The following is a 13,873-nucleotide window of genomic DNA, read 5'->3' on the forward strand; positions in this document are numbered from 1 at the left end:
CCCACCTCTCTAAAATCAATTTTAAAAAAAACAAAAACAAACACATATCCAAGGATGAAGATTAAAAATAAATTAAATAAATAAATAAAGTCAACTAATGAATAGCTATAGTCACCATAAAGTAAAAAAGTCTTCTCACAAACCATATAATAGATATTAAAGCAACTTTCTTTTTTAATGACAAAGTAGCTAAAAATTCAGATATTCTAACGTCTCCCCAAATTTTCATATAGCAATTTTTATTGTATCTGATAGTCCTCTGCAGATTTAAATTACTTTAATAAATTAATCAGAAATTCCAATAACCCATAAAGGCTGAAATCAAACTATGTTTAAATGTTTTTTTGTTTTGTTTTTTAAGACTTTAAATATAATAATACCAAAACTGTACTACGTTTAAATGTTTTTATCAAATTTTTCAAAGAGCTCTCCTAACTTTTCAGCTTTCCATGTAACACACAAAAATAAGTTTTATCATATAGAATATGTTAATAAAGCAGTTTATCCAGTGAATATACCTCCCGCCAGAAGACAAATAAAGTCCCACAAACAATGATTATTGATGAAACAAGTATTTTAAGTATCAGGTTTTTGGTCAAAATGCTGTCCTTCCAGTTGCGTGGAGGTTTACGAATGACATCTTTATCCACTGGTTCTACTCCAAGGCTTCAAAACAAACAGAAAAATGAATTACTTTAAAGTTTTAACGTTTGGATTTGTTATTTTCAATCCTGATTAACTTCAGTTATGCAGGAAACTAAATGCTTTCTTTAAAAAACGAAGTATTGAACCACAAAGGAAACCTTGGCTATGTTTACTCAAAAATAACCACAAATTTTATACTCTCCTCTTTTATTCTTATTTATTTAGCACAGTTTAATAGGAGATTGGTAGTCAAATTTTAAAAAAATTGCCCAATTTCATTTACATATAAGTTTACTTATTTCAATATGGGCTCAAATACATGACTGACCAACTGGACTTTGAAATGCCCTCCATGCAATGAGGTTTTGACTATTTGTATTGAGAAGTGACATCTATGGCCCCATTATTATAAAACAAAATACTTAGATGCTTAGGTTCTTTGATACTTTCCCCAAGTCTCTAAAATGGCAACAAAGCCTAGCTAGTAACACTAAACTCAGAGATTTCTCCATTCATCCCATTCTTAGAAACAAAAAGCTTACTTCCCGAGGACAGGGATTGCCCGATCTGTTTTCAAGGTAAGGCTGGGCATCTAACACAGTGTATAGGCTCAGATCCATAATGGATGAGTGAGCACCCAAAGAAAATAAATGATATGCACACATCACACAATTTATAACAAACATGCTGCTGAAAGATTTCTAACGCTTTCCATGAATGAAGTCTGTAAAACTGAATCATGAGAATATCACATCTTCCTTATCTTTCTAATTTATGCATGAAAAACTCCTACCTCTGAGCTGGAGGTCCATCCATGATAATATTGATCCACAAAATCTGCATGGCATTGAGAGGATTAGGAAAGTTCATTAATGTAGCCAGTGAGATTAAAGTCAATGCTGCTATACTCCTGTTGAAAAAAAAGAGTCATTTAAAAAGAACTGTCAGCACAATATAATTCTTACTAATATTAAAATAACCACTTTTTTAGCATTTAAAAATCTCATGTTATTACTGTGCTTTTAAAGGAAGCCTGTATTTCCAAGAACATTTTGAAGCCAGGAGTTAACTCTTATAATCCACAGTATTTTAATAAAAGATTTTCAAAATGTTTATGTAACAACAATAAAGGAAGATCTTTAAAGCTGAGTTCAGAATAGCTGTTGCTACGTAACAGTTAAGTTTCAACACTATTTTGGTAACTGTTTTTTTGAATACAGAAAAGCCTTTTACTTTTTGGAAAATGGTAACAAGAGGAAACACTAAGATTAATTAAACCACAAACGTTTCTATACTTTGATGGTGACATAGAGACCTAAGTATCACATTAAGAACCTATTAGAGCCCTAGCTAGTTTGGCTCAGTGGATAAAGCATCGGCCTGCGGACTAAAGCGTCCTGTGTTCAATTCTGGTCAAGGGCACATGCTGGGGCTGTGGGCTTGATCCCCAGTGGGGGGCATGCAGGAGGTAGTTGATCAATGATTCTCTCTCATCATTAATGTTTCTCTCCCTCACTCTCCCTCTCCCTTCCTCTCTGAAATCAATAAAAATATATTTTTAAAAAGAACCTATTAGACATGCCATTTTTAATTTTTTAATTAAACTTCAGGAAGATAGCCCAGAAGCCTCTAGGCATTCTGCTTAAATAATACTTTTCATATAATCTATATATAAAAAACCGTAATATGCAAATAGACCAAACGGCAAAACAACCGGTCGCTACGACGTGTGCTGACCACCAGGAGGCACGCGCGCAACATGGTGGGCATTGGCAGCAGGCGGCAGAGCGCGAAACATGGAGAGCGTCAGCCGCGGTGCGTGGTGGAGCAGGTGAGCGAGGGCATCAGACCAAGGTGGGGTGCCAGTTGCTGTCATCGGGGCGAGCCTCTGGTGGTTCCTGAAAATTCTTTGTTCCCGTTTGCCGCAGTCCTGCCCAGCGGTCTTACCCGCTGTTGGCGCCAGAGTCGCCGCTAGCACCCACTGCCGGCACCTGGCACTGGCCCTGAATGCTTGGTGCTAGCATCAGGTGCAAATGGTGGCTGCTGGCCTCAATCACCCCTCAGGGCTTCTCCACCTCCAACTATTCCTGAGGGGTGATCGGGGGCAGCAACCACCTCTCACAGCCTCTGCCGGTGCCCAAACTGCCGCTCACACCCACTGCCGGTACCAGCCCCACTTGCACCTGCTGCCGGCGACGGTCCTAATTGCTCGGCGCCATCAGCAGGTGCGAGTGGTGGCTGCTAGCCCTGATTACTCCTGAAGGCTTCTCCACCTCCCCCTGCTCCTAAGGGCAATCGGAGCAGCAGCTGCCGCTCGCACCCGTTGCTAGCACCGGCCCCAATTACTCCACACCATCAGCGGGTACAAGCAGGAGCAGCGCCATCAGCACGTGGGAGCAATGGCAGCAGGAGCAAAGCTGCCGGCAGATGGGACTGGGAGCCACGGTAGGAGGGGCCAGGCAGGGGCACGGAGGATGGGCTGAGACCTGCCCCTGTGCCCACTACAGCCTTGAGGCCCACAGTTCCTGTCAAGGTGCACAAATTCATGCACTGGCCCCCTAGCCCTATATAATAAAAGAGAAACATGTAAATTAACCATCCCTCCGCTATGCTCACCAGCCAATCAGGCGTGAGTATGCAAATTAACCCAATAAACATGGCGGGTTAATTTGCATACACAGGCTCCAGGCGGAGAGCAGAGCAGGAGAGTGGAGCAGCTTGGGGAACTTGGCTCCCCAAGCCTCCAGACGAAGAGCAGAGAGGGAGAGCTGGCAGCTTGGAGGACTTGGCAATGTGGGAGGCCGTGGGACAGAGACAGAGCAGGAAGGGGAAACCAAGAGCATGGGGACCACCAGGATTCTGGGAATAGTAGTTCTGGTGGCAGCCCCAGGACCAGAAGTGGAAGCCCAGAACATGGGGAGCACCAGGAATGCTGGGAATCGTAGTTTTGGTGGCAGACGGATCTCCTAGACATTAGAACAGCGGTTCTCAACCTGTGGGTCGCGACCCCTATGGGGGTCGAACGACCCTTTCACAGGGTCATCTAAGACCATCGGAAAACATATATATAATTACATATTGTTTTTGTGATTAATCACTATGCTTTAATTATGTTCAATTTGTAACAATGAAATTGGGGGTCACCACAACATGAGGAACTGTATTAAAGGGCATTAGGGTCGTGGCATTAGGAAGGTTGAGAACCACTGCACTAGAGCAAAGTGAGCCTGGAGCAAGTTACTGTTGTGGTGGGGGATGGAGGGAAAGCAAAGGTAAGAGACATAAGTAAAACCAGAGTGTCTAGGAAAAATTAAAGGGAAGATATTCTAAAACTCCCAGGAAATCTCCACCAATGAAGCAAAGAAAAAAAATGCCTCTATTATTCTGTGAGCAACAAACCAAACTAAGTTGGGATCTCAGACAATTCACTCATATGACTGCAAAGACAGACAGAAACTCCTGGATTGGAGAGGGCTCCCCTGAGGGCTCCCAGATTGGAGAGGGTGCAGGTTGGGCTGAGGGACCCCCATAACCTCCAGTGCACGAATGTCATGCACCAGGCCTCTAGTTTATCTATAAGACTCATGGTGACAAACATTTTACAAACTTACGTGCTCAGTTGGAATCTAACAAAATTTTTAATGTTATTATAAATCCCTTTACCCTCTTCAATTGCAGACCTGAAATTAAAAAAAAAATTAAGTGAGAAAATAGTACCACACAAAAACAAAAATATCTATAGTAAAAACACTAATTTAAAAACAATTTTCCAACTGATATAACACATATTTTGCTAAAAGAATATATTATTTTCTCTACATAATTAAGATTAGAAAAATATGAAAACATTAATCTAACAATAATTAAAGACTTCTAAAGCCCTACCTAAACTGGTTTCATTCTACAATATTAAAATTCCTATTCTTAAAAAAATATATTGCAATGTTAAAATCCCATATTGTCTTCCTACATAAGACAATACTACACACTTATGCTAAAACAATAACCTTCTTTACCCACATTAATTTTTCTTAAAGGTTCAAGATGCATGAATGATAAGAGGTTAAATTAATGTATGTCAGCAAATAAACAGCAATGAGTTATGTAAGATTATAGAATTTAAGCTATCTTTTGCTACTATATATAATTAGATATATGTAGGAGCAGAATTATATAAAGTATATGGTATACAAATATTCATTTAAATTATCTAATTCATTTGTTTGAATGTAGGAAAATATGTGTTTTGTAAATAATTTCCCCTTTCTTCCAAAATTGTTACACAATTCTAAGATGGAAAGAAAAAATTCTTATGTCCTTATAAGAGCTTGGCAATTCTAAGTCCTGAGCTCCCACATGCTTCACTTTAGGCCACAATCCTATACAATAAAAGCCTAATATGCAAATCTACCGAACGATGGAACACCTGGTGCAACGACAGGTTGCTATGGCATGCACTGATCACCAGGGGGCAGATGCTCAACGCAGAAGCTGCCCCCAGCCCGTAGGCCCCAGGCCAGCCAAGGCGGGTGAAGGCGGGGTCCCCCGATCACCTTGCTGGTCGCCTCACATAGGGAGGCAACCAGCAGCAGGCGGTGGTGGTAGTGGGGTAGGGCTGGCAAGCAGGCAGTGCCAGGCTGGCCAAGGCAGGTTCCAGCAGCGCCCCCCCCACACCCCAGCAGTCGATCACACTGCCAGTCGCCCCACAGATCAGTCCTGATTGCTGGCCAGGCCTAGGGACCCTACCCATGCACAAATTTCATGCACTAGGTCTCTAGTGGGTTACTAAAGCACCAGGGGGATAAGTAGCATGTATCACTGATATGAGTAAGACTCAGGTTGGCAGATAGGTTATTATCAAAAAACAGGATTCAGGTGACTCCCATCTGAACACTGAAACTGAAGCCACCAGGTATTACATAAGAATTTTATATCAATTAGAAACTGTGGCTGAAACAACAAAGTTACTCTAACTTAATAAACTGTATCACTGACAACATGAACAATTACTGATAAAAGGAAATAGGTAAGGAGAACTTGATTATTTTTAATAATTATACAGCCATGCACATGCATATTTCTAATAGCCTGAATTTAACTAGAATAAAAGCCCCACAAAGGTTCACTGCTGTGCCACTACACATACAGCCAGAAAAATGTGATACTTAGTAAATATTTCTTAAATGAATGGTCCTGCCATTTATTCTGTCCTTTCCATTCCGTACAAAATAATTTTCTCCACAACGACACACTACACCATAGAATAAGATTAACTGACCTACTAAAATAGTTTAATTCATCCAATGTATAACGTATTGCTAATTCTTTTCCACCTAAATTGTCTGGAGATGAAGTGTAGGAAAGGATGGGAGAAAATTCTTTCTGATGCACATCGGAAGATACAGAAATGAAACTTACATTATAGTTTGGAAATCATCGTCCACCAGGATCATGTCAGCTGCCTCTTTGCAAACATCTGTGCCAGTCTGACCCATTGCGATTCCAATATCTGCAGCCTTCAGAGCAACTGCATCATTTACTCCATCTCCTGTCATGGCTACAACCGACCCATTCTTCTGTAGAGACTACAGTGGGGACAGGAGGGGGAGGGAGGAATTCTGATTAAAATGTTGCTTCTACAGAGATAATGTGATAAACGATTACTCTATATTTTTTGACATGATTCAGATTGGAAATAATATAGACCATCAGTTTTTCAATGAATTTCAATATATTTAGGTCTTAAGATAAAACTTTTAAAAGTTTCTATTAGGCCCTGGCCAGCGTGGCTCAATGGTTGGAGCATCAGCTGGCACACCAAGGGGTTACAGGTTGATTACCGGTCAAGTACTTGGGTTGCAGGTTTGATCCTGGCCTGTTTGGGCCCATGTGGGAGCCACAGTCTCTCTCCCATCCATGTACCCTGCCCACCCCGCCATTCCATTCTCTCTGAAAATCAATGGAAAAAATCTTTGGGTGAGGATTACCAGCAAAAAGGCTTGTGAGAATAAAGAGCAGAGTGCCTCACACACTTCTGTTTAAAAAACAACAACACACATTTCTATTAATGTTCCCACTGTGTAAGAACTGTATGTCTAAAGTCTGATCTAGAGCCAATTACACAGTGGTTCTTAAGGACAATTTTTCCTTCCAGGGAACATCTGGCAATGTCTGCAGACATTTTTTACTGTCATGATTTGGAGGATCATGCTCCTGGCACCTAAAGGGTAGGGGTCATGGATGCTGCTAAACATCCTACATTTCACAGGACAGCCCCTCACAACAAAGCATCATACAGTCCAAAACGTCAATAGTGTTAAGGTTAAGAAACTCTGAACTGATAGGTAAACACGGAAGAATGCTGCCTCGCACAACCACTTCAAAAATACAACTAAAAGACGGAACGGACATCACCCAGAACCACAGGAAAGCTGGCTGAGGGGAAATTCTTCAACTAGAAGGAAAGAGAACAGCATACAGAGACTCAGAGGAGGCGCAGTGCGGAAAATACAAAGGTGCGGAGGTACGCCCAGAGCGGGCTGGTGGCTGAGGGCGCGGTTGTCGTTTTCAATCGGGAGGGAGGCTCAGGCCCTGAGCTCCAGTTCTGGGCGAGTCTCTAGGGACCCAGACTCAAACAGGAGAAGCGGGACTGTCTGGCATCGGTCAGAACGCGAGGGCAGCTTTCTGTACGAGGTTTGCAGCGGTTGCTGGGACTCTGAGAGGCAGAGCCTCTGGGGACAGGACTGAGAGCAGCCATAACTGCTCGCTCCGCCTGCCCTGTTGATCCCATGCGACCCGCCCCACCCAAGCCCTGCACAGAGCCATTTGCCGTATAGCCTCAGGCAAAGGCTAGATTAGCACCTCCTCAAAGGACAGAAGTTTTCCTACTGCAGACACAGCTGACTCTCACAGCCAGTTGGCCTGGAGGTCAAATCCCCCCAGTATTAACTACAACAATCAAGGCTTAACTACAACAAGACTGCGCACAAAGACCACTAGGGGGTGCACCAAGAAAGCATAAAAAATGCGGAGACAAAGAAACAGGACAAAATTGTCAATGGAAGATATAGAGTTCAGAACCACACTTTTAAGGTCTCTCAAGAACTGTCTAGAAGCCACCGATCAAGTTATTGAGATCTACAAGAAAACTAATGAGACCCTCAATGTTGTGATAAAGAACCAACTAGAAATTAAGCATACACTGACTGAAATAAAGAATACTATACAGACTCCCGACAGCAGACCAGAGGAGCGCAAGAATCAAGTCAAAGATTTGAAATGCGAAGAAGCAAAACACAACCAACCGGAAAAGCAAAATGAGAAAAGAATCCAAAAATGCGAAGATAGTGTAAGGAGCCTCTGGGACAGCTTCAAGCGTACCAACATCAGAATTATAAGGGGGGCCAGAAGATGAGAGAGACCAAGATATTGAAAACCTATTTGAAGAAATAATGACAGAAAACTTCCCCTACCTGGTCAAAGAAATAGACTTACAACTCCAGGAAGCGCAGAGAACCCCAAACAAAAGGAATCCAAAGAGGACCACACCAAGACACATCATAATTAAAATGCCAAGAGCAAAAGACAAAGAGAGAATCTTAAAAGCAGCAAGAGAAAGAAACTCAGTTACCTACAAGGGAATACCCATATGACTGTCAGCTGATTTCTCAACAGAAACTTTGCAGGCCAGAAGGGAGTGGCAAGAAATATTCAAAGTGATGAACGCCAGGAACCTACAACCAAGATTACTTTATCCAGCAAAGCTATCATTCAGAATTGAAGGTCAGATAAAGAGCTTCACAGATAAGGAAAAGCTAAAGGAGTTCATCACCACCAAACCAGGATTACATGAAATGCTGAAAGGTATACTTTAAGAAGAGGAAGAAGAAGAAAAAGGTAAAGATACAAATTATGAACAACAAATATGCATCTATCAACAAGTAAATCTAAGAATCAAGTGAATAAATAATCTGATGAACAGAATGAACTGTTGATTATAATAGAATCTGGGACATAGAAAGGGAATGGACTGACTATTCTTGGGGGGGAAAGGGGTGTGGGAGATGTGGGAAGAGACTGGACAAAAATCGTGCACCTATGGATGAGGACAGTGGGTGGGGAGTGAGGGCGGAGGGTGGGGTGGGAACTGGAAGGAGGGGAGTTATGGGGGGGGGGAAAAAGAGGAACAAATGTAATAATCTGAACAATAAAGATTTAATAAAAAAAATAAAAATAAAAATAAAAATAAATTGCCAATAAAAAAAAAACTCTGAACTAATAGAAGGCTACAGTGATTAATAATTTAAGTCAACACCCTAGCCAGTTTAGCTCAGTGGAGAGCGCATCAGCCTGCAGACTGAAGGGTCCTGGGTTCAATTCTGGTCAAGAGCACATGCTAGGGTTGCAGGCTTGATCCCTAATAAGGGGCAGCCAATCAATGATTCCCTCTCATCACTGATGTTTCTATCCCTCTCCCTTCCTCTCTGAAATCAATAAAAACATATTTAAAATCTATATATATAAAAGCCAAGCGACCGAAACAACGGAACGACCAGTCGCTATGATGTGCACTGCAGTGGACAAATAGGTGCGTATGGGGCCCTGATCGGACCCCAAACCTGCCACGGCCCCTCCCCCCGGCCAGCCCTGCCCCCAATCAGCCCCCCCACCCCGATTGAGGGCAGGGCCGGCCAACCAACCTTCCCCGTCCCCTCCCACCAGCCAGCCGGCCCCCACTGCCTGATCAGGGCCTGCCGGCCAACCTCTCAGTCTCTTACCCTGGTGAACAGGCCCCGATCGGGACCAGGGGTAGGTGGTGGTGGACGCAGGTGGTGAGAGGAGCACGGGGGGAGGTGGGGACTGCACGGTGGCAGCATGTGGTTGGCAAGAAAAGGAGGAGGTGGAGAGGTAGGGAACTTGATTGGCCCCAATCACTGGCCAGGCCTAGGGACCACACCCATGCAGGAATTTCATGCACCAGGCCTCTAGTAAATTCTATATAATAAAAGGCTAACGTAATTCGACAGAATAGCGAACAACTGGTTGCTATGATGTGCACTGACTACCAGAACAGACTTGTACATTGTTCAATTGTTTAAAGTTAGTTTGCAGACATCTCATTCAAGTTTTCTTCTACATCTTCCTTTGCTAACTAAATTCCATTTCAGGTTCTAAAAAAAAAAATCACCTGTTTTGTTTTATAAGACTTCTGACTTTAATGTTCTTTCAAATACTCCTAGTAAGGCAAAAATAATTTAAGACAAGAAGTAGCATTTTGGATATAAAACTTAAACAACTGGATTCTTAGAGACCCACCTTAATAATTTTCATCTTGTGCCTTGGACTAGCTCTGTAAAATACTGCAACCTGTTAAATTACAAAAAACATTAAAAATCTTCAATGTTAAGAAACACCAGAATAACTCATATGCTTCTAATTAACAATGATTTTTAAAAATCAATGTAAACTATATTTAATTTGCTACAGAGATCAAACATAAGTAATATGACATGTTTGTTATGACACTCATTTGACATGCTCATTTCAAAATTTACCAAAGGTACCACAGGAAATACACAATCTCTGGAGAGAAAACACCCTTATTCTTGAAATGTCTCAGAGATAAAGAAAGGGAAAACTCTCTTCTACCTTTCCTCTAACACCAGCATACAACTAGAATGGCCTCTTCCCTTGTTCTGTCTTCAGGACAGATAAAGAACAGCTATTTCTTCATGTCTATAAAGCTCCCCATCCCCTTTTTTAAGTGTCCAGTGTCTACTCATTCTCTTTTATTTGGGCTAATTCATGAGGATCTCTTCCACTATATTTCTACTTACATGATCTTATCTCTCCAAACCGTATATTTAATCCCTTTTTCTGACCCCATCTCCTGTCTTCTAAAACCCTTTCACTGTGCCCCAAAGTCAGTCATCAGTCATTGACAAAATCCCCTAAATACTTTCCTTTTCCACATTGCTCTAATTTTTCCATAAAATATGGGCCATCTCTATAGTCCTCTCAAATAGTACAACCAGGAGATCCTGGAGAGGGGTAGGTGTCCTCCATTCTCCCTTCTTTATTCATAAAGCCTGTTTTGAAGGTTACATGAGACTATACTTCCCTCTAACTGCAAGCATTCACTGCTCCAGAGAGGTCACTCCCCGTTTCACAAAGATTTTAACTTCTGCCTTACTGTCACTCTCTCCAACAAAACTTCCCAATCCTGGTGATTTTAATAACCACATACCACACCATTCTCTTTCCCACTCTCCTAGAAAATTCATTCATACTAGTTTCCTCTCCTCATACTCCTGATCCTTTTCTCCAACCTCACTTTCAGCTGATAACCTTGTTCCCTACTTCAAAGAAAAAATCAGATGAGCATTTCCCAAATTCCCACCATCCAGTATCTGTCTCCAGGCAACACCCTTTCTTTCACTGCTTTTACTAATGCAAAGCTGAAGACTCCCTTGGTGGTTGGCAAGTGGTACATAACACAGAGTAAAATTTGTTCTTAAAGCACTAGGATGAGCAGGTTAATCTTTTTAGCTAAGTAAAAATATTGAAATTTAACGAACATAAAATTATGGCCTAAAGAAATCAGATATTAAAAAAACATAGAAATGAGTAAAAATTAAACTATATCACAATATCAAAGAAATAAGATTAGACTTGAGGGTAAGTGAATTTCATCTATTAACAATGTTTTCACATTTATGTCTGTTTCTCTACCTAGAAAAAGGGAATATACTGATTAAAGGCAAGCACCCAATAAATCACTGTAGTTTGGGAGCAGGAGGGGAGATGATAGGATGAGGACAACAGTATATGGTAAAAGGACAATGGGAAAGAAGTAGAACTTTGTCAGAAAAGGAGAACTTTCAGGGAATAATATGGTAGGAAGAGATAAAAATCATTAAAGGGAAGGGGAAAAGGCTATGCATTTTCAGAAGCAACTTGCAAGAGGATTTTTCTCTTTTCATGGGTCCTTATTTTTAGTGTCTTATTTTCATGCAAGAACTTATACATAAATATTTATAGTAGTTTATTCATAATTGACAACTGGAAATTTAAATGTCTTTAAACTAGTGAATAGGTAACATATACCCATACCGTGGAATACTAGTCAGCAAACAAAAAAAAAACCTACTACCACACACATCCACACAACCAACATAGATATATCTCAAATGCATGTGCTAAATGAAAGAAACAGATACATGACTCCATTTTTAGAACATTCTGAAAAAAGCAAAACTATAGGGAGAGAAAACAAACCAGTGGTTGCCACATTCTGGAAGTAGAGGGAGGAGCTGATTTTAAAAAGGCACAAGAAAATTTGGGGGTATGATGGAACTGCTCTAGATCTTGATTGTGATGGTAGTAATGAAACCAAATGTCAAAACTTAGAAGACTGCTTTAAAATGGGTGAATTTCACTCTATGTAGATGATATTTCAATGCTTTAAAAACATCACATATCATGCTACAATTAAAATAGAAAAGGATAAAAAACATCAAGTAATGGTCTCTCTTTCCACTTTGTATTTTATACAACCATTGCTAATTTTTACAGTATTTTCCTCAGGCGAAACTTGGTTCTTGCAAAAGTTAATAAATTTGCAATTTCCTATATTATGAAAGGCTAATATGTAAATCGACCGAATGATGGAAAGACCGGTCTCTATGACACACACTGACCACCAGGGGGCAGATGCTCAACGCAGGAGCTGCCCCCTGGTGATCAGTGCGCTCCCACAGGGGGAGCGCTGCTCAGCCAGAAGCTCTGAGCTGGGCTAAGGGCTGGCGAGCACAGCGGCCTCTCCTGCCTCCCCGGCAGTGCTAAGGATGTCCAACTGATGGCTTAGGCCCGCTCCCACTGGGGAGCGGGCCTAAGCCATCAGTTGGACATCTCTCAAAGGCTCCTGGACTGCGAGAGAGTGCAGGTCGGGCTGAGGGATCCCCCCAAGTGCACAAATTTCATGCACTGGGCCTCTAGTGTATGTATATATATATGGCTAAGTGAGTAACCATAAATCCGTCCGACCAACCTGCCAGTACATATGACGCGCAATGGCAATTTAAAAATAAATATTGACTCGCGCATGCATGATACACATAAAGCTCTCGCGCGTGCCAATGGCACGCGTGTTTCAATTTTATAATACTATATTATATATACTATTTTGACATGTAATTTTTTTGCAGTAATGTAATTACTGCACGAACCTTTCTTCTAATTAATTTCCTTTCAATGTGCATGAATCCGTGCACTGGGCCACTAGTAATAATAGTTATAATGATCACATCACAAAAACTCTCAATGATAGAACTGATTTCAATGATAAGATTTCATTTCATGATTTAGAACAACAAATTTGGTAGTCATATCCCAACTGCTCTGAAATAAACAGTTTGGTTTTCATAGTAGTAGAAATGGTAACACTTAAAATAAGGCCTTTTGTCTAAAAAGGCTTTAGTTTAGACATACCTTCGGTAGTACTTGTGAAAGCTGCTGGACATCCATTGCATCTATTTCTTCTCCTGAGACTGACTGGGAAGTTTTGGAACACAATCCCAAACGACTAGCTAAAGTAAAATAGAGAGAAAACATAATTAACCAAATTGGTTTTGTTTGACAGGGTAAACATAATGCTCAGTTAATAATAATAATTGTTATCCGTTTCCTTTTAAGTATAAAATGCCTCTATACAAAGAGATCATAAGACAACTACTGGTAAGACAAACCTATCTGAATTTAAAAGTCTGAGGTTTTCTGTTTGACTCTTATTTTTGTTTAAATTTGAGAGTAAATAGTTTTCACAATTTAATCTATCGAACCTAAGAAGTGAAACACGGCCAATGAAGTTTTGCTCAGCATCTCCATTTTAATGAAGATCAGAGTGCATTTTAAGTAAGCAAAATCAAATAAAATGGTGGTGAATCTGTGGTAATCATGTAGTTGCATGTAAATGAAAATAAAAATTGCAAATTTCTCTAAGTATAATTTTCCCAACCATGTTACATTTCTGATGACATCCTTCTTAGATAACATAAAGTGTGAAACTTCTGTCCCAATCTCTCTCCATTTTAATAAAATCAGAATTAATGGACTTTTGCAAACTGCTTAAATTTATCAGTAAGAACTATAGTTTACTGGCTCTGGGAGATTAATTTCCATGTCCATTTCCCCCCCTTTTACTTCTTAAAGTAATCATAAAAGGCATTCA

General features: G+C 40.7%; 1 protein-coding gene across 3 annotated transcripts in view; it reads right to left on the minus strand.

The window, feature by feature from the left end:
• The window catches only part of ATP2C1 (ATPase secretory pathway Ca2+ transporting 1), a 123,807-nt gene that overhangs the window by 18,796 nt on the left and 91,138 nt on the right, over positions 1–13,873 (minus strand). For all 3 annotated transcript variants that reach the window (XM_036332631.1, XM_036332632.1, XM_036332633.1), the window contains exons 19-24: positions 13,135–13,232; positions 9,961–10,011; positions 6,064–6,230; positions 4,257–4,325; positions 1,439–1,555; positions 519–666 (exon numbers count right to left, since the gene is read on the minus strand). In XM_036332631.1, coding sequence (XP_036188524.1) covers positions 519–666; positions 1,439–1,555; positions 4,257–4,325; positions 6,064–6,230; positions 9,961–10,011; positions 13,135–13,232 — 650 coding nt within the window. The remainder of the gene's footprint in view (positions 1–518; positions 667–1,438; positions 1,556–4,256; positions 4,326–6,063; positions 6,231–9,960; positions 10,012–13,134; positions 13,233–13,873) is intronic.

This window comes from Myotis myotis, unplaced genomic scaffold (genome assembly GCF_014108235.1).
Source record: "Myotis myotis isolate mMyoMyo1 unplaced genomic scaffold, mMyoMyo1.p scaffold_m19_p_13, whole genome shotgun sequence".
Classification (NCBI taxonomy): Eukaryota; Metazoa; Chordata; class Mammalia; order Chiroptera; family Vespertilionidae; genus Myotis; species Myotis myotis.